A 25,643-nucleotide genomic window follows, 5' to 3' on the forward strand; every position below is an offset into this window, starting at 1 on the left:
GCAAACTCATTCATTTAGAAAGAAAATTACAACAATTTAAACAGACAAATCATAACTGTGACACAGTTTGAAAGTGTAAAATCAGTGCAAAGCAGCAGGCATTAACACACATTTAAATGTCACAAATATAGACTGCATATACAAGAATCTTGCAGCTACGATGAGCTCACCCACTGATTTGTAGACTATTGTTTTAAATCCTTAAATTTGGCAGTTTGGCTATTGTATGTTTTTAATTATTATTATTATTAATTAATTAATTAATTTATTTATTATTAAACAGATGTGACAAGTGAGGCCTGGCCTTAACTGAAAAAAGGGGGGACAAACAAGCCACTAGGTGAGCTATAAAGCAAGCCAAGCTTAATCATGTATTTTACTCTAAATGGGATAATAATCAACAAAATGAACATCATGCTATATTAAATGTGACTTGATGCTAGAGGTTGAGACCTCAAACTGATCAGGAAAATGTTTAGTGATGTAATAATTCAAGTGAGAGGTGAAGCACATTCTCATAAACTTCTATATTACTGGATGTGTTTCACAACCAGAGGAGTTGTCCCTCCCACCGCCTGCTACAAATAGTGCAGGTTTAGGGCATTTCTGCATTGGGTATGTTTGTTTTCTATATGCCGTCTATAGTTACAACCACTCAGAGTGACCGTCTCATAAAACAGCACGCTCACCGTCCAGTCGTTGACATGTCCCAAACCTTCTCTGTTCCCGTAGTTTCATTCTGCATCAGCCGCTTGCTGAAGCCCAGTCCCATTCTGTCGTATGTACAAACCTGAGCAGTGTGACAAACAAAGACAGCCAGAAGATTTTTTTTTCAGTCACACCGAGCTCACCTTACAGAACAGTCCAGACCCGCCTTATTGTGTTTAAGCGCTTTAAAAATGCATGATGGCTGAGTGGCCCTAAAAAGATCCAGATACAGGCGTAAACAATGCTCTGTATCTTTGTTTTTGTTGTTGTTGCTTATGCAGTCTTTTTTTACTTTATGTGTCAGGCCCTTCCGCAACATGGCTATGACTTCATCTGGGTCACATTTCAGACAAACACCATGGGGCAGGCTGTCAGCCTGGACTTTCTGCCGGCAGAAAGACCAGGCTGACAGAGGCTGGCAGAGATACTGCAAGGGCTGTCCCAGCATGACCCAGACAACAAAAACACAGCCGCATTTGTAGTAGCAGATTCTGGGGGAAGTTCACCATGGTGGTCAAAGGTAAAGTCAGTGTGACTGCTGACTCTGGACTGACTCTCAATGTACAGCATATGGCAAAAATGACTAATCTAGATGTATGTAATTCAGATATTTAGAGATATAAAATTCAGTCATATTAATAAAATGCTAGAACTTTTCACAGTATCATTCAGAAAGACACCCATTTAATTCTGTAACGTGAGTGAGTCAAACCCCCACCTTCGTCAGCGATGCAACATTCTCCTGAACGTGAAACCAAACATCTGAGGACATTCCAGTTGGTGCATCCAGTATGACTACAGGAAAACAGACTGATCAGGCAGAGCTTAGCTAAAAAACATAAGCGAGCCAGATACAGAACCATGTGCCAGAAAAAACAAATTGAAAACAAAATACAGGCAGCTTATTACCAACTGGTTTTCCTCGTCCTTTACACAAAAGATGCATCTTTTGACCCAAACCAACATCAACAATCTGGCCATCTGAATGTAAGACATGGGAGAAAAAACAGAATTAAAGATTAGGCCTCGCTGAGTGCTTCTCATTCAGCTTTGAGAACTTCATAACTGTTTAAATTACGTAATTAATAAGTAATGAAATTCCATTTTGCAGATAAACATAAAATTGATGTTGGCAACAATGACTTTAAGATAAGTGAACCTTTAGGCAAGAGCATCTGTCCTTCTCTCTGAAGGGAGGCGTAGTTGAGGAACGGAGGGACGAGGATGATCACAAGTAAACACTTCCCAATGTTGACGAGCACGGAGCTGTAAGACACACTGCCTTTGACTTTAGCTTGGCTGGGCCGTGTTTGATCCGGAACCTCATTTATGCAAAGAAGAAAATGTAACGTTAATTCACACACTGACTGCACACTCACTTCTACATTTCGATTTAAAATTAAACACTGAAATGTTTCAAAAGTGTGGAGTTTGGATTTTATTAACCTCGGTCGTAGAGTCAGGCCTAAAAGTGTTACTGCTTCGATCGTTTATTCATTCTTTTTTATTTTCTTTTTCTCTCTTTTTTTGAGGATCGCTTGCCAATGATTCGTTTAAAAGTAAAATATTCATTAGATAACCCGTAAACAAACAAAGAGCTTGAAATAGTGCAGTTTTGTTTAAGGGGTTTGGCTCCTCTTCTCTTTGGACAAAATAATGGAAAGCTGACAGAAACTGGTTCATGCTCCAAATCACTGTAAGAGCAAATAAATATAAATATCACCAGCAGACATGTACCTAACCGAAAACCAAGTGACACGTTAGCTTGTGGACTCAGCTAATGCTCGCTAACAGAACTGCCACCTGCAGCCACAAACAGCTTGCTCTCGTTACGTTACCTTATTATTAGCAACGGCAGGTTCATTGCCTGATGACGGAGCTTCAGCTCTCCTGCGCATTCTGAATAGATGAACTTATTACCAAGTGTTGTAATATTCACACTACATGCAGAAATGTACTGAATGAATGAATGAACTCATTACAGCAACAGCCTGACTTCCTGGACGACTTACAGCAGCCGACGAGGGACAAACCGCGCAATGCTCTAAAACTGTATCCTTCGTCTCTCTGCTCTCTGTGATGTGCACTGCGATTTGTCAATGTTTGCCTTGCAGTTATTTATGCAAACTCAGTAAACTTATCATTAATAAATTCTATATTATTATTATTATTATTGTTGTTGTTGTTGTTGTTGTTGTTGTTGTTGTTGTTGTTATTATTATTGCAGTTTTTATTAAATTTGTCGAGGTGTATGGCTAAGTGTGTATTGTTTTATGTTGTTACCTGTAGAGACCAATGACAGATACACTTAAAATCTCTCTTTTTCTGACAGGATTGAATCAATACAACTACGGACCTGCGGGGGTCGCTGTTTCCCACAAACCCTCCCTGTATTGGCTCACACACTCCAGTTAAGACAGGAGAGTTAACATTAATAGGCCCATAATCACCATGTAATAAGACCTAAAAACGAAATCTTTATCTTGCAATGAAAAATGGCCCCAACGCAAACTGAAGGTCAATGACTGAACATATGGAAAACTTGGACTGCGTCTTGATATATCCCAAATAGATGAAGATAATTAGAAACTAGGGGGCTTTGATTGCGATCCCCTCGCTGCTCTTAGAACAGCTAATCAAGCCCTCATCATGCATAATAACGCGCTGATGGTTTGCAGGACAGCTGCTTCCATGACAAGTGATTCATGCAAATAGACGCTTTTAATGCGGGCTCTACATGTGTGCCAGTTTGCGTCATTCTGGGACTGTCACATCCATACTGATGATATTCAGTACTATAATGCACTATAGCACACGCCGTGAACTGGGCCTGCAGTTTGGCTGTGCTCCATGTGAGTAATCGCCTCACACAGACACCGGAGAGAAAAATAATAAAGCTTTATGGTTTCAGGAAAGGATTCAAGTGTTAGGCAGTCTATGACATCAGAGAATCGTCAGCAGAGAGGGAACATTAAGTTCTGAGTGGTGAGCGTTTCCCTTTTATTCCCCACAGATAGAATACAGTCAGACACCCCACCCCCCACTCCCAAACCAGTTTTGTCATTAAACAGTACCTAGACAAAGGCAATCCTCAACAACAAACCCTGTTTAGATAGCAGGTGACTGGAGCCATGTAGGGAATTCATTGCGGTAATTAAAAAGTCTGGCTGGACTGAAATGATGAATGTCAGGTATTGACACACTGTCAGGCAGGCTGCGCGTGTGTTTGTGTGCTGATTTTGTTCCAGTGTAGCCGGGGTTGATTAAAGCTAATGACGCAGGGCCTTCTCAGCATCTTGCTTCTGTTCCAGCCTCGCATAATTAGGACTGAGAGAATAATGGTCTAATCACACAACTCTAGCTTCTCAACTACAGCTTCCCTCTGCAGCTTGTACAGCAGTCACCTGGCCCTTGGCTTCATCTGTGGTCCATCAAAACACCCGAGTCTGCATCCTCTGGGAAATCAAAGATAGCTCCTTCCATCCAAGATTTAGACTTAATAACAGGATTCATCCAGTAATATAAGAAAAAAATATGATGATGTATGATGGCCTTGACTGCCAGACTGACTAAAGGCCAGTATTTGTTGTTTGTTTCTGTGGATTACTGTTGGAGGGCTCAGGACTTTACGCATGATCGATTGCTGACAAAGCTCAGATTTTAGAAGTGATTGAACTCTGACATCATCAGATATGACCCAGAAGTCTTTCAAATTTTGAGATGCATAGTCTATAGTGTCTCTTTTTGTTGTAACATTCATGATTTTAAAAAAAAAAGAAAAGAAAAATACTCCTAGAATATCCTTCAAGATCCTAACATAACAAACTTTATTATTAAAATAATTTTTGCTGTCACTCTTATCCCTAACTTACATAATATTCATATAGTTGATAGTTGTTATGATCTATCCATCCATACAAACACTTCTGAACTGCTTGTTCAACTGGGCTCACATGGGATTTGGAGCCAACACCTGACATTGGGGTTATGGCTTATTAAAACCTATTATAGTTTTTTTGGATTAACATGTAATGTCTGTGTCCTTTAGCACAAACACAGTAAAAGAAGACTTTTGTGTACAATTTGTACATTTTTTTTGTACAATTTGTTACTCTAATTTAACATTGCTCACAAACTAAATCTGCCCTCGAGCTAAATATAACATCTTCATGCTCCCAGTGAGCACAGATGAGAGGCCAGTCCTTCACTGCCAGGTCACCTCAACACCATCTTTTGCATCTGTGGCATTTCTGGAGGCAGGACCCATTTTTAGGGTGTTGCTGCTTTCCCCAACCCATCTCTGACATTCAGCACAGTCTCACACAGTCCCTTTCATCTGTAATTAGAGGGTACCTTTCCAGCAACACAAACTGTATAAGGTGGGACAGCCACTGAAAACAGAGAACAGACCATCTGAGTGCAAATAATAACCTATTATTTTGACATTTCTGGCATTTTTCTGCTCCCGTTCCTGCTGGCCGCTTTCAGCATTTGTTTTCAGGCAATACTATCCACTTTTGCTCTGTGCTACAGAGTTTCTACATGTATATGCAATGGAACTGTAATGGAGATAGCATGGCAGGGGCACCAAAATCTATTTCCTGTTTGTCCTATCTGTTTTGTCACTTAGCTCAGGTTAACTGAATAACGTTCCTCACTGGCTATTGGTATCACCAAAGGTCATCATCAAATTCTGAAGAGGCATTCATATCTCACAGTATGTTAGCTTTCCACTGTTAAAGTGACCTGACTGTATGGTGGTGTGATGCTCCACTACAGCCAAAACCTCCAACAGGAAACAGCTTGCTTGTATGTCATGTGAAATGGCAGCATTGCTCAGTAGCTCTGTCTGTGAGTGTACGTACTTTGAAAAACAAAAAATGTGCCAAAGACTTTTTGTGGAGATGAAACATCAGAGGGTTTTTTTTGGTGGGAGTAGTTATGGTTTCCTTGAGGTGTTCACTGTGACTGAGCAAACTGTCTTTAGTAAGTGTTTCAGCCAAATCTCAGTTTGCTAACAACTGTAGCTGTCCAATGTAGTAGAGTATAAAGGCTAATCTTTCTCTCCGAAATATGATAATAAGAAAAAAAAGTAGCATAAAGTGAAAACACTTAAAGTAAATACTTTGCTGAAATACGATAATGATAGCGTTTCACTTGTCAAAGATTAGCATGCTGCTGTTAGCATTTACCTTAAGCAGCCTCAAGAGCTGAAAGCATGATTCAAAGTCTTTTAGACTTGTTGAATTAGGTAACGAGTGGACTAATGAGTGAAATGGAAATCCCTGTATAGCCAAGGAGAATACATTATACAGGATGGTACAAATGTTTCAGTAGTGCCAAGAAAAACTACTAATTTTTCAGGTTTCTCCTGCAAATAAAAACTAATTTGCTAAATGTAAATTGCAATGCAGCTTCACTACAAAATCAATACCAAAGTAGCTGCACTTGACATGATTTCAAAATATGATGTTGCATATTATTACCTCTAGTAATGCTTATGTGAATGTGTATTCAGATACCTTCCACTTTTTATTAACTATATCAGTCTATAGGTTCCACCCATGGAGCATGAGATCATGTTGAATTTTTTTTAAACTATTTTACATTTTATCTAAGATTGTATGCAATATCTCCTAAGCAATTTACTCAGACTTACACGGATGAGAAATTCATATTTACTGCTACCCAGTAAGTCTCAAAGCAAATTAATTTGTGCGCCACCATTTACATTTTTATGATTGGTGTGAGAAAAGACACGCACACACAACCCTAAATGTTATTGCTGCAATAAAGTGCCTCTTTAACTAATTTCTGATTAATGGATTTGTTGTTCCATGTGGCGCCCATTGTGTAAGCTCATGTAATTTCTAATTTTTTAGTGCGTCCCTTTTGTGTTCTGTAAATGATCCAGAGTGAAAAGCAGGCTATACACAAGCCTTTCCTTTAACTAAACAAGCTGTTTCTCAGGAAATGTACTGTCTCCTTTATTTATTTATGAGTGAGCTCTGGGGTGTTCAGGAGGGTAGGCATCACAGGCATCTGTCATCAGCCCTCAGTCTTCAAACTCCATGTGGTGCTCATCGATTTTAGCCTCTCACTGCTGAAGAGCCCTATCAATCAATACAGTAACAAGTCTTCATTTATACTTGAGAAATGCCGTTTCCAGCTCAGTGGGCATGAACTCCTGGTGTTGTCAATGTAGCCATAAATTTTCAATTCTGAATTTAAAATTTTGGCTTTGGGCCTTATCTCTCCAACATGGCTGTACATCATCTGGGCATGGCACAACGAAACATAAGTGTGTAAAGGCTCATCTGCCTTCACACGCACATGAACTTCAGTGACATCCCAATGTGTTTAATATGTCGGCCCATCCTTTGCAGCAATAACAGCTTCCAGTCTCCTGGGAAGGCTTTCCACAAGGTTTAGGAGTGTGTCAAATTGAATTTTTGACCATTGTGAGGTCAGACACTGATGTCGGATGAGAAGGCCTGGCTCGTCTCTGCTGTAATTCATCCCAAAGGTATTCTTTTGGGGTTGAGGTCAGGACTCTGTGCAGGCCAATCAAGTTCTTCCACACCAAACTTGCTCATCTTTGTCTTTATGTACCTTGCTTTGTGCCTGGTGTGCAATCATGTTGGAACAGGAGGGGCCAACCCCAAATTATTCCCACAAAGTTAGCAGTATGAAATTGCCCAGAAATGGTCCACGCACCTCACCATGCGCTGACTCTGCTCTGTGATTTGTGGCTAAGTTGCTGTCGTTCCTCGTCGTTTCCACTTTGTTATAATACAGTTAACAGTTGACTGTTGGATACCTAGTAGCTAGGAAATCTCACGACTATACTTCTTTCACAAAGTTCGTAGAACTCAATGATTTAGATGTGTGACTGAATACTTTTGGCAACATAGTGTATAATATAGTTTAAATGTTAAATGAAAGCACAAGTATGGACAGCATCCTTTTAAATGAATGCATTTTTTAGTTGTTTACGTGGATTCTTTCCTGCACCATACGGTTGCATCCCTGAAACCACTTTGATGTCTACAATTGCTATATTGTATTTTGCCTCTTCTAATACAATCAATCAATCAATCAATCAATCAATCAATCAAGCCTTTTATTTGTCACAGTTTACACCTGCAGTGAAATTGGATCTGTGACATAATAAGTGACAACTTGATCCTGTTGGTATTAACATACTACTGTCAAGTACATTAGATAAGGGCATAAAAACAGACCTATTTTATCTATGGCATGGATAGGCACACGTCAGTGCAGCTTTATGTAATGTATCCTAGTAATATGGGGTTAACTGACCTATTTTGCCAATGAATCCTCATCCATATTTGCTGTTAGTTTATATATGTTCCAGTAGCATTCTGATGGGATACATTTGTGTATTGAAGGAGCTCCTTTTGCTGTGCAGTACTTTTCTCTTGAGACTGATATTGTTTAAGCATTTAGGAATAAGTTAGGTAAGTCCATCACCTCTTGTGCATTCAATAATAAGCTAATATACACAGCAGTTAACTTTAACCTATCTGTGGACTGTGATTAATATAAATGTTATTTATTTTGATGAAATTTGTTAATGTACTTAATTGTTAGTCTGTTCACACAGCTAAAAATAATTAAGAGCATTCTAAAGCACTGTTCTGCCTATATTATAGAAGTTCTAGTACTTGCAAGCATTTCTTTCCTCCCCTTTGTTTTTCCTTTTTTTGTACCCTTTGTCTCACTTTTTACCGTTCCACCAGTGTACTTTGTGCTTCAAGCTTATCTGACAGGTTTAGTTAATAGTTTCTTTACAAGTTAAGATACTGAAACACCTGCTCAGTTTATGCATGTTCATACATTTCTACGTCTAAATTACTACTAGTGGTTATACCACACTTTTTATGGCATACTGCTGTACCTTATGACATTTTGCTTTTTTATTTTTACTCAAGTAAATAAAGTTTTAATGTTTATTTTGCATTTAAAAGTAAATGGGGTAAATGACTTCTTTTTTTGACAACCTGTTAATATTATTAGTAGCAGTAATATCAGTATGGATATCATGTGATCATTAGCCGGAGCCAGAACAAACCCTAATAGAGTTCCACAGTCTTAGACCCGTTTAAGCTCAGTGGGTCTGTTTTTGCTCACTAGAATCGTGTATTTCTTCCTTATCTGCAGCCACTGTGTCATTTTTATTCCTGCAGTGTATCTGAGGATGACAGCTCTCCCCCTCCCCTCTCCCCTCTTCGCTTTCTCCGCTCTGCCGGGACGCCTGCCCGGTTTGGTTTGGTCCGCTCCTCCCCTCTCCTACGTCTCACCGATGGTAGTTTCTATTGGGAGAAGGTCAAATGACTCCGCATGTCTGCCTCTGTGTACATTCCTGCCGTGGCGCACGCCTGAAGAAGAAATACTTGTAACAGTATCGCGAGTGTGTTTGCGAGCATCCGAAAGGCGCCATCGCGCAATGTCCCTCTGAAAGTAAGTACCGATGCGCAGCGACATGTTTGTTCTCTGTCAAACGGATAGCCCGGCTTCTTCTTTCTTTCTTTTTTTTTTTCTTTTTCACATGTGGTCGGATAAGCCGTTTCCTTATAAAGCTTTAATGTTTGCAAAGTGTAGTGTTTCTGTGCGGATGCTGCAGCTCAGGAACCCTGATGGTTTAAAAATAGTTCCTTGGGGATGCTTGGAGTCTTGTGATGCTTTCAGTGGTGCAGGTGAAATTCAGGTGAAGGGAGGCTCTTATTCCCACTAAACAAATAACCTGAGCTGCTTGTTCTTCATGCGCCTCACCGGTACTTTACTATATAAGATCAGTTTTACCTTTGGCGCTCCTGCTGCATTTTCGCTATCCTGGAGTACATTATGGGAGCTTAATGAACGAATACAGCTCTGAGCAGCAGTAATAAGCCACATTTAGTTCTAAATAATGCAGAGGTAATGGGAAGGTAAACAGTAATCAAAAGAAAATGGGAAATCAGACTATTCATCAGCACGAAAGTGTATTTGAACCATGTTTACATTATTTACTCAACAGTAAATGTTATCTGAGGTCTGTGCTAATGTGGGAGCATGGAAAGTTCACTCCTCAGCAACTAGAAAGCTCTTAGGAAGGTAGACTTAATGAAGTGAGTCATCTGAGTGTGGCCAAAACTCCCCTCCCCTCCTCATCTTCCCCTGCAGAGTAGTATGTAGCTAACTAAGCCTATTACACCATTGCATAATGCAATAAGGTATTCCCATAAGGTGCAGAATGAGCTGCCTCTGGGAGTCAAGTGGTGGAAGCCTGTGTATTGTCCTTTTAATCACTTATTATACATGCTGGTAAAACATATAAGGGAGAAGGTAGTCAGGAACACAGAGCTGACTAAAGGGAGATGGATCACTGTCCACAGACACGGTGACTCCACTGATGCGAAAGGTAGCTTGGTCAAGGCCAGCGAGACGTTCAAGGTCAAATCAGAGTGAAAACGGGGAGAGGAGTTGTCAAGTAATCTGTCTGATTTTTGTGACGACTGCTCATCTTGTTTCACTTGCTCAGACGATCCTTCATGCTGCTCAGGCAAACTGTTTTCTAACAATGCTGCCATCAATCCATGTAAAAATATCTTTAAAAAGAGCCACAAAAAGCATTTTCTAAAGAATTATCTTTCAAAGGTTGGGAGAAGTTAAAAAAGAATACTAGTGTGTTTCCTGTACGCTAATGCAAAAATCTCTCAATTGCATGTTTTGTTAATATCCAGTAAAATATAAGAAAACACAGTTTGGTTATGTGGCATTTTGCTTAAAAAGTAACTTGGATTATGTAATTTTTCATTATTACTGCCATCTATAAATAAAAAATAGTTTAGACATAATTCAAACCTATCAAACCAATTGTCTGCTTTTGTCATATATACTCGTAAACTACAACGCTATATTTAGACTGTGTGTTAACCTCCCTTTATATATAATATGCTCAAAGACAATGATATTTGAAAAGCCATAATGGTTTTTTTTTTAATATACAGTTGTTTTTTTTCCCATGTCATAGACTAAATAATGAATTGTTTAGAAAAAATATTTGTCAGTTGAGCGTTGTGTTGTAGTAACTGAGTGTTTAGCTCTGCTACCAACATTTTAGACATGTCTAGACTAGGTCTTGCAAAAACGTGGTACTGAGATAGGCCAACAATCAACAGTAAAAACAACTATCGGATTAGGTACTACTTTGCAACATTTTCAGTGCCAGCAGTGCTGTCTTTGCCTCATCCAGCTGACACACAGCTTCGCACAGCACTGCTGCAGACAGGCAGACACACTGCCCTCCCTTTAGTGGCAGCATGAACTGTAGTCTGTGTTCACAACCACTGAACAACATTTTATGAGGGTTTTCAAGGAGTCAGTAAAGCTCCCCTTTCAACAACATTGCAGTATTAAACAATTAACATACATATTAACCTGTTCAACTATTAGCAATTACCCAATAGCAAGATTAACCATCTGTTTAGTTATCATTAAGATAGTGGCTAACAGCTGCAGCTGATAATAAAACAGTAATGTGAATGTTGGAGCTAAACAGCAAATGTTGAGTCCTTCCTGTCTGTAACACTAATAGAGAGTGCTAATTTAACAGATTAACACAACCAAACTGTGGATGTTAGGTAAATGTGTTAACCACTACACCATGAAGTGCCCTTACTGATGGACTTGGAGTAAAATGTTGCAAAGCCACCAGCAGAAGCTGCACTCTCTATATGTACATTACTATGTAAATGTGTAAACTTTCATTTATTTATTACTAAAACAATATGTTTGTCATGTATTTCACAAATTAGTTTTCAGCTTGCTGTGTAGATGCTGTTTCCCTTTATGTCACCATGTGCTCAGCTTTAATGCTACTTTGCTAAATGTTCTTAGAATATTATAAACAATCGAGTCAGCTGGATAAAATATTTAATGACTTTATTTCTAAAATTTTATTTTCCTGTATTGTATTTAATAGTATGTCAACCAATATAGGGCTTGGATTTTACTATTAAAAATACTGATTTCCATCTCCTGGTTAGCAGCTGTACATTTGGGGCAACTGATGAAATAAAAACTTGTTTAGAACCTGCCATGTTCAAGCCCATAGAACTGTTACTACAGGAGAAAAAATGGTAGTGACACACACACACAGACACATGCGCACACACCTTCAGTGATGACTCTTATGATGAAATTATGCACGGTCCTGCTGGCTTTGATTAATCCTTCACCCTGCAAACATCAGTGAGTTCTTGCCGTTACCAATTGATCACTGCGTCGAGATTCACGTTGATGAAACTGAACTGTATTCACTTAGCGGAAATGATTTCATACATGCTGTTTTAAAAAGAAACAAATTCAATTAGTTGGCTCCTAATAAAAATATATCCTTATCTGTATTTCAAGTGCATCAGACTGCGCTTTTATGCTTTCTGATCTTTTATTTATTTTTTTCTCTGCGCTGATAAGCTGAAGCTGTGAGGCTTGATGTTTATCAAGATGGCCACGAAAAAATTCAGTATCTCTCGACTGTGTGAGGCTCTACAACAACTGCAGCCTCCTCTATCGCCTCTATCTCTGCACGCTCATTAATGCACACAGCTCTCAGGTAGACTGAGAACTTCTGCACTACCCTTAGAATACAGGCAAAAAGTAAATTGCTAACATCAGATCAGACAGTGTTTCTTGAAAGCACTCTTTGGGAAGACTTATTTAAAGTGCTGCTAGTAGACTTTTAAATAAGCCCTTATATGTAGCACAGACTGCTGTTACCCTGAGGGCGTGCTGTGATGTAAAGGTCAAGGTGTAGGCGATAACCCCGTGAGGCTTCGTGCACATGTAAGTGGTTCCACTGGGATTCTGTGGTTTCTAAGCACTGCAGTTCAATGTAAAGTTCTGAGTCGTTATTGTCCCTGATTTATCATCATATAGACCCTTTTGCTGCCTACGTCATCAAAAGCATGCACGTGCATTTTGGCAGCGGAGGTGAAGCGTCATCCCATTAATCCAGATAAGGATGACGAGACGACACAGTTGTAAAGCTTGATTTAAAAGTGTTATCATCATAAAAATGTTGGGTTGTTGCGTGTTTGGCTGTCAAAATCACTCCTCTACAAACAGCGGATTGAAGTTGTACAGAATTACGACGGGATCCCAGCCGTTTCAGAGAAATCTGAGGCGTCTGTGGTTGCAAGCCATTAAACGTGTTAATGAAAGTTGGACTGAGGACACGATTAGAAATGCTCACATTTGTAGCGCCACTTTACATCAGGTAAGTTATTTATCTACTCTGGTTACACTATAATTCCTGGTTTATATGAATAATAATATCTAAAGTAAGCTGCATTAGCAGGTTTGCTATTTGGTTATTAATCAGTGTAGTGTGACTGTCTGGATCAATGTCCATGTAAGGATATATATTTTTTTAGAATCAACCAATTTGTTGTGAGCTTGTGCCTGCATATCCTAACTTTTCTCATTTCTGTATTAAAGCCGAAGAGGATATCCCAGTCCCAAGGAGAGAATACGATGATCTAAACCTGAGATGCACTCAGCTTCAGAATGACTGTGTCAACCTGCAGCAGGAGAAAAACTTCAGGCTGAAAATGAGAAGCTTAAAGAGGAGCTGAAAAACTCTGCGTCTTCCTATGCCACTATTAAATGCAAAATGGGGCAAATGCTTTTTTCACAGGACTTACCTCCTTTATCTTTGAATATAACAGACAAAATCACAGACAGTGTAGAAATAATTTGCCAAAATCTCATTCTGCAGGATCATCTTATTGGTTTTTGCTAATGAAATTAAGAATGGGCTTAAATAACACTGATTTAGCCTACAGATTTAAGGTATTAAAACCCACCATATCGAATGCATTGTTGCATTCACTATAATGTTGTCTTGCTGTTTCCTCCATGGTTTCACCCTAAAGAACAGATGGGACATTTAACTTGGTTTTGTTGTACTGCATTATATCCATAATTACTTTTTGCTGTTTTTATCCGTTGTGGTCACATGATGAAATTTAGTACTTGTGATCCGACCAGCACTATGGGTGTGCCAGTGGTGTTATCTTGACGCATTCTAGTGTTTCAGATTGATGATGATGCGTTTAAGTTTGTGAAATGTTTCTTCACTTTTCACCTTTATTTCCTGTGGTGAGAGTTCCCTGAGTGAGTGTTAAATAAAGCAGTCAAGGGCTCCGGCAAGCCTGGTTGTTCCTCCGTATCAGTGTCCGATGACGTTGTTTCTGTGTCGCTGTTCCCTAGAGTTGTCAGCACTGCAGCATCTCCACAACCTTTAGTTCCCGGATGTCATCATCGGTCAACTCTGATGACTGGGTAACAAGAATACATAATTATTATGCTGAGTATTTTAAAATATATATATAAAATATATTTTATGTTATATTTTTGTTCAAAACTCATGAAGCAGAGCATTAAAACATAAACGGTACACAACACTGAGTAGCCAATCTAAGGAATCCAAGTTACGAAATAAACAATGTGAAGGCAAAGCTCAAACAAAGAGGAAAAATACTGAAATGACTGAGTGTCTATAGATCTTTATGATTTTTTTTAAAAAAAATCATAAAATAAATTGCCGTTGGGGAAAGTCTTTATTCTTCAAGCTCGGGTCCTCTACCAGAGTCCTGGGAACTTGAGGGTCCTGCGCAGTATCTTAGCTGTTCCTAGGACTGCGCTCTTCTGGACAGACATCTCAGATGTTGTTTCTGGGATCTGCTGGAGCTTCTCACCTAGCTTGGCGGTCGCTGCACCAAGTGCTTCGATTACCACTGGGACCATTGTTACCTTCACCCTCCAAGTTCTTCTCTCAGCCCTTGGCATTTCTCGAGCTTCTTGTGTTCCTTCTTCCAGATGTTGCTGTCACTTGGTATAGCTAGATCTATTACTAGCTGTCTTCGGCTGTGTTGGCTGTCTTCCTCTGCTTGTCCACCACTACTATGTCCAGTTGGTTAGCTATCACCAGTTTGTTTGTCTGTATCTGGAAGTCCCACAGCTCAGTGGGCTCAGTCATCTTAGCTCAGTCATTCTCCACCACCGTAGGGGGCATCTCCCATTTTGACCTCAGGACTTCCAGGCCATACTCGGCACAGATCTTTCTGTATACTACGCCGGCCACTTGGTTATGGTGTTCCATGTTTGCCCTGCCTGCTAGCATCTTGCACCCTGCTGTTATATGCTGGATTGTCTCAGGAACATCCCACTTAACACTTACATATGAATTACTCAAACATAAAAAGCCAACTTACTCACTTGTCACTTTGCTACTAGCAGTCTATCACAAAAACACAAAGTTGAATCTACAGAAAGTTACCAAAGATAATACAGTTTGACAGGCATAAAGTAGTATCTTTTGCAGCAACAGCATGCCTGGATAGAAAAACACGCAGTGGAAAATCCGAGATTCAGGACCTCAGCATTATTGAAGGAGTACAGGATCATCTTTATAGCAAATGGAAGAAAGAAGAGTGAACATCCAAAGAAGAGTTTTGAATGTCCTTATTCTCTGTCACACACACACTTAGTGTTTGCATGGTGGACAGAGCATGCAATCTGACAATGCAAATATAGAGTTGGATGTACAATAACAGCATCATAGATTATAATAGGCCCCTTTTGTAAATCAAACAAGCAGAACGTTAGCTATGAAGCACTAATTATGATGCATGATTATTTACTCAATTTTTTGTGTGTTATCTGTTTTTTGGAAATGATTGGAATGGTTGTCACAGGAATAAAGCAGGTTTATTTAATATGGGCAGGATTAAACGACCAATAATGTTGCGTTAGTGTGGATGGAACCAGTTGTGATCAGTGCAAGTGAATGTTGTGCAGTTGGGATCCTGTGGCGTACCCTTACTCATTACTCCAGGGGGGCTGCCATTGCTCCGTTCTGGAAAGGAATAATTGTTTTGGTTTATTACCATGTTGAAATTTCTCTGTAGTCTACTGAAGTGTCCTGATTATCAACGCAATATTAAAAAGAAAAATAAACAAGCTTAAAATAAAGTCACCTCTGCTGGCCCTACAAGAGAGAAGAGCCCCTTTCTTAACCCTTCAAAATCAGCCAGTTCATATTTTAGTGCATATAACATCATCAGTTATCACAGTTTTTTTTTTCTCCAGATTCATCTTCGTCCCATCGCCTTTAAAAGGCTTAAGAACATTAATTGCTTTGTGTTCCATTGATAAAAAATGTTCATGGATAATTCCTACTTACCCTTTAACCCTCCGGAGTCAGTGAACCAATGTGTTGAGTCTCTATTCCAACTTCATCTTGTGTTGAAAGTGCAGACTTCAAACTATATACCAGTTGTTAATCCTTATGATTCAGTTCTGTAGATTTTTTTGAGCCAACAAAATAACCATGCTTATGTTTTCTATGTTGGATCTTACTGTAAATAATACAGACGCTTGGGAATAATAAATACAAAAGCAAAAATCTGATTCACATTTGGTGTTATATTTTTGAACACGTCAATAGGTGTTTGATATTCAGGTATTTGTTTTAATGAGATGTTGCAAAGCACCATTTGCTAGCAGTAGTTGGTGCTGTCCCAAAGTGTGGGGTAGGCCTATACTTAGGGTTAGCACATATGATGACTTTGACCTTGGAGGGTTAAATAATGTTCTACATGTGCTTCCCTGGTCCATGGTGAGCTGCTGTTTGCTTGAAATATTAAAGAATCTATTATTAGGTCATTAATGCAGTTGACCTTTTCAGTATGGATATAGTTTCCCTTTGTCAAAGACCACAGGAGCACGCACTTATTCATGATGAAGCAACAAATCTGACTGGTTGCTTTGAAGATCTGAACAAATACAATTATCCTAAGATCACCCAATCCTGGGTCACCCAGTGATTCTTGGATCAAATGTTTCATGACAGACATATTAGCTAAACGTGGATATATTTAACAAAGAAAAGCATTACATTTTTGCTTGCTTACTTTTTTGGTTGCGTTTTTTTATTTTTTTTATTTTGCAAGCACTCACATTGTACACTGTGTTTTCTGTTTTTTCGGCGCACTACTGTACCAGTAGTCTGCTTTGGAAGAATAGGGAAGTGTGGTTTTGCAGAGCATAAACAGAGGGATACAGACAGGGTAAGGAAGGAGATGGTCCTGAGTCCACAACAAGACAATTAGATAATGACAAGGCAGTGACATGGATGATTTGTTGCCTTCTTTTGTAATGCGATTCCAGGAGTCTAGCTGAAAATTCATTTTAAGCTTTCACAAAATACATTCTTCCATTATGTAGCTTGGTGGGTTTAAATAATTTAAAACATTGTTTTCCAAAACAAACAGGAATCTCTGAACAGGACGGCACTTTCATGGCACTTTGATGCTTTATATCTGCTTTGCTAGAAATAACTTCTCTTTACATCTAGAGGTGGTTCATGATATCTGTAATGAGTTTACTGTGTATCTAAAAGAAAACTGTGATTAGTCAGCCACACTGCAGGCCATAAAGTGGCCCCCCTCTAGTCCTCCCTCATTTTGGTATAAATACCCCGAAGGCTGATTTGTTTTTCTCACCACTCTCTGTGCGATTCTTATGTCTGGCTCCCTCGCTCTTATCCCACTATCTAATGATGATAATCTTAAAAAACATAAGAAGAAAAAACATCAACAAAAAAAAAACAAATAAAAAAAAGACACGTGAACATTTGGGAGGGCATGAAGAAGAAGGAAAGGATGTGGCTTACACAAGGGTGGTGTTTGGTTGGGTTCCATAATAGCGTTACGTACATACAGTAAACGGCTCCATGGGACTGGTTGGAGGATTAAAGAGGATTTTCCACGCTAAGCTACAGGAACTCAGCCCTGTGACCCCCTCATGTTTCCTCCTCCCTTTAGAAGAGCAGCAAACCACCCTCCTCTCTCCTTTCAGGCTGCTTGGCCCGTGTTGCATCCACCCTGTGACCCACACTGGCGATTATATGGATAGGATAAAGAAGAGGGTGGGAGCACTCTCGGATATTTTATAGAGCGTTTCCATCAAAGTGATTTGACGGCTATGAATCCTTTGCTCTGTCATTTTTTTTTACCCAGTTTGACATTTTCTGATAAATCTGCAAATCTTACTTTAATGACAAAGCTGATGATCATAATAGCTGTCCAGGTAAATTAAGGGCACGTCCTGAGCGCCTTTCCCGTACCCGTGAATGGAGTGATAATGTGACAGCCAGATGACGTACATCACCAATCGGGCTCCACATGACTTGATGGGAGGAAGACAATGCTGTCAGCAAACTAAAATCTGATTAAGTTGAGTGAACATTGCCTTTGGTTCCACTTTGGGACACTGTTGGAAAGCTAATTGAATCAAAGCAAAGGGGATGGGGTCACTTTTAACTGACACTCTATGGGCATTTGTCTCCGTCAGCCTAACATCATGCAGGGAAGTGACTCAGCAGGGAGCCGTCACCGACCCAAATGCATGCACGCCCTTAACTCGAACTGACAGCGTTCTAGGCTCCTGTACATACCTTGCCACAAGCAAGACTGCTGGAAAGCTGAGGTTTTCTCTTTTTATTTATACTTTTTTATTTTAATTGTCGTCATCATGTGAAGCCCCTTCCCCCACCCACACACAAAAAGCAGAAATAGATCAACCCAGGAAAGCAGAGGTTCATTTTGTGTAAACTCCAAAGAAGATTCTGAGTTGTTTTCTCAGGGGCCTGTGCAGTGCCTAAATGCAGGGGTGTTATGAGGAACGTCCCCCTGGCTTGAAGAATGACTTTGCTGCTTGGTTCTAATGTCAATATTTGTCAATTTTTCTGTAAATCAAGCTTTTCAGTGACCGTGCCACTTTTTAATATACCTTAACATGATATCATATCCTTACGATGGGTAAAAATGGTTGGGTTGATTCAAGCATATGATTTGGGGGCTACAACCAACCAGTGAGGCCAACTATGTTCCAGGCTTGACCAATTTGCTACAAAGATTTTGTATTTTTTCTCTGTTTCTTTGCAGCTCCTGTGCAAGTTTTTTCTTTTTAGCCAAAACAAATAAAATAAAAAAAGATTGTAATGTAGAAATGGTGAAGAGCTCCAACACTGTTTGCAGTACTCACCAATTAGCCGACTATGATTCAACTGAGCAAGATAGTACGAGGTTAAGCAGTGTTTTCACTGTAAATTGCAAAGTAGTTTGTGAAATTTACTGGTCAAAAGTAAATGAACCATAACCTCATCAGCTTCTTGATACAACTCAACAATATACTTTATCTCTCTATATATGTGGGCGTGTGTGTATTACCACCACATGGCCAAAATGATTGTCTCGATTGTTGTCATGATTATTCATTGATTTAAGTGACATAAATGTAATGTAAATATAACACTGCTTTCACATCCATGCTCAGCTGCATTCCTGTACATTAAAATATCTTTGCAGACATATAAGGTGTTTATACCCCTAAGAGAATAATATAAAGTCTTTCGATCCATTTATTGTACTTCAGTGATGCATGTGAGAGATGTGAGATTCCTCTCTGTTTTCTCTGTGATATTTTCTATACACTGCAGGTTTTGCCACTTTGGAAAAATAATTTTATATCATATATTTTGCTCAGTAAGTTGACTATTTTCCTTTTTATCTCACATCTTTTGACATCTTTGGCCTAAAGGAATGCAACTCTAATGGTGATCATTGGGCCGGATGGATATGCGGACGCACTGAGCTGATGTTGGATGATTCATGTAGCAGCCATTATTCTTCTTGGCTTCATGCTTGCATTGTACTGCAATGTGATGTTTTCAGGTGGTTGTATAAGTTAGTTGTGTTGCTTTGGATATGATTTGTTCTTGGTTAACATCATCATCAAATCTCATGTATTTCTAAATAGTGCATGATGATGTGAGGATGGTTGAAGGACAGTTATTGAATCAGGCAGTTCAGAGGATTAATAAAGGGGAAGTGAGGGCACTATGAAGAGGGTGGAAAGGAGGTTGGTTCAGATGACATACTTATGGAGGTATGGAGATATATAGGAGGAAGGGCAGTGGAATTTCTGATCTGTAGTGAGAGTAGATAGGTGAAGGTACGCCCCGGAGAGAAGAATGGAAGTAAGTAGAAGCAAGACTAAAAACATTTTTTGTGAAAGAGACATTTGAATGTTGCTGTACATCTGTCATTATCGTGGTGTTACTGGTCCGGAAAACTTCAAGCTATGTGGTGCAGGGAACGCTTGTGATTGGTGCACGATCAGGGGTGATTTAGGGAGAGCTTGATTTGCTTTTGCTTTGAGTTCTGTTGGTGGAGCACACACTTTCGGTATTGCTCGAGTCAAGTCAAAATCAAGATTAAAATCTGATCACTTGTGCAGTATATATCAAGTGTGTACATAGAAAAAAAATATATGATCAATATATCAGTATTTGGGATTTTTACTCAATATCACTCACTCAAAAATCTCAATATTGGAAATATTTGCTATTTTAAATTAACAACTTTTACTGAGCTATGGTAAGCTAAGTGATCCGCCTCTGAAATCTCGCTTCATGCATAACGCAGTTCTGATACTGGTATGAATCTAATCTGCTGTCCTTTGGCTATGAAGTGAATTTCCCAAAATATCACTGTATTCCTTCTCTGAGTCTTCTTCTTCTGGCTTAGCTGACATGTACTGGCCAAATAAGCATATATTTTGCTTTTGAGCAATTCAGAACGATCTAACTGTAATAAAATGTTAGTTTGCTCCTCCATGCAGTTTTTGTGGCATCTCATGACAGACAAAAGTCTAACAAAACAAAAATAAAGAGCTTGCCCAGTGTGAACTTGTGTGTGAGAGAAGCAGTAATTTAAGAAACATTTATAACCTGCTATATTTCACTGTAGTTGGATTTTCATAGGCATAGTTTGGCTTACAGCCAGAGCACGGTGTCTTTGAAACACGTATCCGTTATAACTCAGGCTACAATGAGACTCCCAGTGCTGTATTATAGGGTAGAATAAGTTAAATTAAACTAAAGAGCTCAAACGTATTAGCTTCAGGGAGCTTTTAAACATGTCAAAGCTATTAGCTTAATAATTATTTCTCTATAATATTTTCAGCTTTTTGGTGTAAATCAATATGATTAATTAAGCGAAAGGCACTCAGAATCAGATACAATCAGTTGTCACTTTTAGCATCAATAATGGAGCGCTATTACATGAACATGAAACATAATGACTCCATTATCCCTCACGGTTGGCGAGTGGCTGGAAAAATTCTCGTGGAGATGTTTGGTTTGCAGGGGAAAAGCTCTCATGCAGGCAGACCCGGCGTAGCTCCAGCAATGACGCAGTCCTCAAACATATGCCTGTGTTCCTCCAGGAGATGCAGATAAGACACCATCGAGAAGATAACAGCCGTGCATTGCTACCATTAGCCCAACACAAATATGATAGTCAGAAATGACAGAGAGGGTGTTTATTCCTTGCCCAGTAATTGACTGAGCATTTCCATAATAGGATTGTGTTTCCTGCCAGGCTAATGTGACCCCTATTAGTTCAGGAAACGTACTGCAATCAGGCTCTGCGTGCGCCGCCAGACAGCCAAGAAAATGAATTGGGGGGGAAAAAAGAGAAATGAGGGACCAGAGGGTGAGAGAGATTTAAACAATGGAGAGATGTAGACAATGGGACAGCCAGAGGGACCAGAGAGGGGAGCAGAAGGAAGATGAGTCATATCACTGCACCAAATCGGGCCTTGATTGAAATGCCGCTGCAGCTACTGTACTTAGATTTTAATTTTGGTTGGCCTAAATTGGATTTTAACTCACCATATCATTAAGCTTACATTAGACATGCTGTTCATACACGTATGCCTTGTGTTTAAGTCAAATGTCCAAATCAGGAGATGGCAAAGGACCAAAAACAAAATGAGCACATTTTCTCCGATATGAATGGAGTGTTTGTTTCTGAGGTACTAGAAAAAGAACAGGGACGTGCAGTGCTTAAAATACCTGCTGTATTTATGTGGCAAGTGCTTGAGTTGTTTTCTTTCCTGTGTGCATCTTTGTGGCTGTTACTGATTTAGCTGCATGCTGGCCCAGCTAATCCTGCCCCTGATCGATCCTCCACTACTCTTGCTCGCACTCTGGATTTTATCCAGGAACAATGTTGGCTCATGTCTTTATCTTTTCATCTCATCAGTCATTCGCAGAGCGAGTGTCATGGAGAGTTTGCATTAACAATAGAATGGATTTGATACAGTGCTTCTGTGGCCTTGCTGAGAACCATTTGGCATGATGGCTGTCTAAACAATGTGCTGCAAACGTGCTTAGCTCATCTTTGTTTTCTGTAAAACGGCTGTGTCAGCCCCCGAGCTTAAAGCTTCCTGTGTTAGGTCGAACACATCGCCACCGTGTCATTGATGGTTTACGGTCGGCGGCTTCCAGCAGAAGTGCAGGTCTGAGCAGTAGGGATACCTGCTGTCCCGCTGTCAGTCCGAGGGATTCGCCTCAATCCATTACATGCTTGGATGCTGATAGTGTTTGTCAGGATGCTCTGCATGGCCAGACAATTAAGCTGAAACACAAGGCTGGCTTAATGAAGCTCGGCAGGAAAACATTTTCAAACACGGTTCTGGCCATAGAGATAGAAGGAGATGGGGTCCACTCATGCCAGGAGAAACCACATGGCTCCATTGGTGCATTGTTGTGGTGTATGTTCATGCACTGGTGGCGGTGCAGAAAGAAGAAAATAGCCACACAAATAGTCTTTAGTGAATTTAGCTTAATGTGGCTACAGGGTCTTATGGTGGCATTATCAACTTGAAGAAAAGCTAACCTTTAAGAGCATATATGTTCGTCTTGGATAACAATAGACTAAATATTGTAATTAGCTAACGTGAGTAAAAAGTCTACACCATGATCATCACTTACAGTGTGTTAGCTGAACATCACTGTCTTCCTTGTTGACTCATATTGGCCTATTGGAAAAGACAGTGTCAACTGTTTAGCTGCCTCATAAAATTCTGTGCTGATTATATGTTCAAACATGGTGTGATGAAGAGCTGGGACAGCAGAATTTTGTTACATACTGAATTTAAAAGTCATACAAGTGGAACTTTCTACTCATTAGCAGGGGGTAATTTGCAAAGAAAAGTCGAATTCTAAAGAAGACTAATGTGGAACTTCTGTTCTCCATTGCTAGTTTCTTATCTTAATTAATGGTTCCCTCTAGAGTCAAAAGGATGGTAAATCAGAGCGTGGTTTAGAATTGCGATTGATACGACATGGACCTGCCACAAGTGTGTAGTGTTCCTCAGTGGTCAAAATACCCAAATGGTGATGACTAAAATGCAAGCTTATGGCTTCACATTGGTATTTAATACCATGTGTTACTCATCAGTTTTCTCCCCTCGTGCCTAAACTGACTTTTCTTCCTGTTAACAGGGAGTTTTTCCTTCCCACTGTCGCCAAGTGTTTGCTTACCGAGGGGTCCTCTGATTATTGGGGTCTTCTCTGCATTATTGTAGGGTCGATACCTTACAATATCAGGTGCCTTGAAGTGAATGTTATTGTGATCTGACACTATAAAATTGGAATTGAATTGAATGATGTTGAAGTGACTACCTCCATCTTTTATGTACTGTTTATGGGTCTGTCTGTACTTAATATTTCACAGGTCTTTACAAAAGAAAATTATAAATTCTATTATTATTAGTTGCCCAATAAGTCTATTTTAAACTTACGTCTCATTTCAATGACTGGTGATTTCCTGATTTACATACCCCAAGACTAAGTAATGTTTATCTGCATTTCTTAATAAATCAACACAAAATATTCAATTGATTTATTACAGTTACAGTTATCTTTAAAACTGTACTGAAACTGATTTGAAATTTGATACCGTTGACTGATACAAAATCAAATCTGCTAATGATAACAGTCTTTGCATGGTTCAGTAAAAAGAACTCCTTCCTAGCACACATTTGGCACTCTTACTGCTGGGACATAATTGTTAGCTCCCCTGGTGAAGAACAACTGCCAGCGACCAGTCTGTGCCGGCCTTAGCTTGGTATTTGAGTGACAACAACAGGGTCTACATCATCAGCAATGTGCACATCACTAAAGAAAGCTTGTGGTCTGTACAGGCTTTAGAAAATGTAAATAAAAAAAGAAAAAAGCTTCATTTAGATATTCAATATGTTCACAGCTCACAAAACGGAAATGCTGGGTCCATTTTAATTAATGCTTATCTGCATTTCATACTGGCATCCTTTTTCTTTTCTTGTAATATGTTGCTTTAAATAAAAGGACACTTATTAGTCTGGCTTTTGAAGCTGGCCTCACACTTAGAAAAAAAATCTAACATTTTCAGTTTTTGCCTTGTCACTGTCGACCCTTGAAAGCTCGGCGGTTTGTTATTTTTCTGAGGGTAGCGCAGGGTTTTGTGAGGTGCTCTGTAATCATTTTAAAGCCCTGCAACACTGTGACGAATGCGAGGATGAGTCACATTTTAACAGCAACGGGAAAGGCAATTGTGGGACTCTTTGAAATTATCTGCCTGTATTCCCTGGGCTCTGAATATTTCTCTCAGATTAGATAAACAGTTCGCTTTAATGAAATGAAATATTTTGAAATAATTGCCTTTCACTGCATGTACCTGCAACCCTTTGTGGTAAGGTTTTTTTTTTCCGAAATCTCATTAGTGTCCACCTGCTGCCTTTACGGTATGAAATGTTTTGGAAGTACAGCTGTTAGAAAAAACACTGATGCATTGTCGTAGCATTAGTCACCACACAGATTTGGCTTGAGCTATCTCAACCTTTTTACTCGTACCAATGTGAGACTGACATTTTGTCAGTTTAAAACCACGCAGTCCAAAGTCGGGTTGTTTAAAAGAAACTACATAAAGGAAAGGAAGGAACTTTCTCTTTGTGTCTCCACAGCTGGGTAGGTGTGTCTGCCTCCGTTTGATTGGCAGCAGCAAGCAGGCTGAGTCCCAGCAGGGGAACAGAAGACAAAGTAAACAAAGTTGTTCTGCGAGTCATGGGTAGACGGTGGGATTGAAGAGTAAGGACCACACCAGCATCTAAACAGGCTGAAGTGACATTTTCTGGTGTGTTTATATGCTGTTCAGTGAGCTGCAGCTGACAGACTAATTGGCTAGTTTGCCTGCAAACTGACATTAGCCGTGCTGTTTTCCCCAGCAGATTTTTTTTTCCTTTTGGTGGCTTATTCAGGAAGCCGTGGGCAGGATGAAATGTGTTCACGTTTACAAGTCGGCGCGTGCAGTTTTAATATTCGGCTCTAATTGCAAACTCGTTTTCTTCTATTGCAGCGACACCGCGGATGAGAATGAGTAACAAAGTTAAATGTGCTAGTAGGATGATTTCAGCTTTTTTCACACTGGCATATATTCCATTAACATACACTATACTGCCAAAAGTATTCACTTACCCATACAAATCCTTGAATCCCGGTGTTCCAATCACTTCCACGGTCACAGGTGTATAAAATCAAGCACCTAGGCATGCAGACTGTTTCTACAAACATGTGAAGAATGTGTCGTTCTCAGGAGCTCAGTGACTTCCAACGTGGTGCTGTGATAGGATGCCACCTGTGCAACAAGTCCAGTCGTGAAATTTCCTCACTACTAAATATTCCACTGCCAGCTGTGAGTGGTATTATAACAAAGTGAAAGTGACTGGGAACAACGACGTAGAGAGCTTCTTGGAATACGTTTTCACGGCTTAGCAGTTGCATTCAAGGCTGTTATAGCTGTAAAGGCTGGGCCGACATCACATTAAACCCTATACACGAAGAGTGGGGTGTCACTCAAGTTCATAAGGCAGTTAAGGCAGACAAAGAAAAGCTTCTCTTGTAAACCTGCTTTCACTGGGTAGCTTCAGCTGTGGCAACTTGTCATCTTACGTAGACCTCAGACTAACCCAAATTT

The 25,643-nt window shown here is 39.7% G+C and overlaps 2 protein-coding genes across 3 annotated transcripts in view; one reads left to right on the plus strand and one right to left on the minus strand.

Moving 5' to 3' along the window:
• Positions 1–2,723, minus strand: part of si:dkey-122a22.2 (uncharacterized) — a 26,089-nt gene extending 23,366 nt beyond the window's left edge. Inside the window, exons 1-6 of one of the 2 annotated variants that reach the window (XM_019364950.2) lie at positions 2,691–2,723; positions 2,547–2,607; positions 1,868–2,030; positions 1,618–1,689; positions 1,427–1,503; positions 690–790 (exon numbers count right to left, since the gene is read on the minus strand). In XM_019364950.2, the coding sequence (XP_019220495.1) occupies positions 690–790; positions 1,427–1,503; positions 1,618–1,689; positions 1,868–2,030; positions 2,547–2,606 (473 nt within the window). In that variant the 5' untranslated portion in view covers position 2,607; positions 2,691–2,723. Of the gene's footprint in view, positions 1–689; positions 791–1,426; positions 1,504–1,617; positions 1,690–1,867; positions 2,031–2,546 lie in introns of both variants that reach the window. The other variant, XM_019364949.2, reaches the window with a different exon arrangement.
• Positions 2,724–9,038: 6,315 nt separating this feature from the next.
• The window catches only part of oxr1a (oxidation resistance 1a), a 167,091-nt gene continuing 150,486 nt past the window's right edge, over positions 9,039–25,643 (plus strand). Inside the window, exon 1 of the mRNA XM_013276484.3 lies at positions 9,039–9,192. The gene's annotated coding sequence lies outside the window, so the exon portion shown is untranslated. The remainder of the gene's footprint in view (positions 9,193–25,643) is intronic.

Source organism: Oreochromis niloticus, linkage group LG11 (assembly GCF_001858045.2).
Source record: "Oreochromis niloticus isolate F11D_XX linkage group LG11, O_niloticus_UMD_NMBU, whole genome shotgun sequence".
NCBI classification, from domain to species: Eukaryota; Metazoa; Chordata; class Actinopteri; order Cichliformes; family Cichlidae; genus Oreochromis; species Oreochromis niloticus.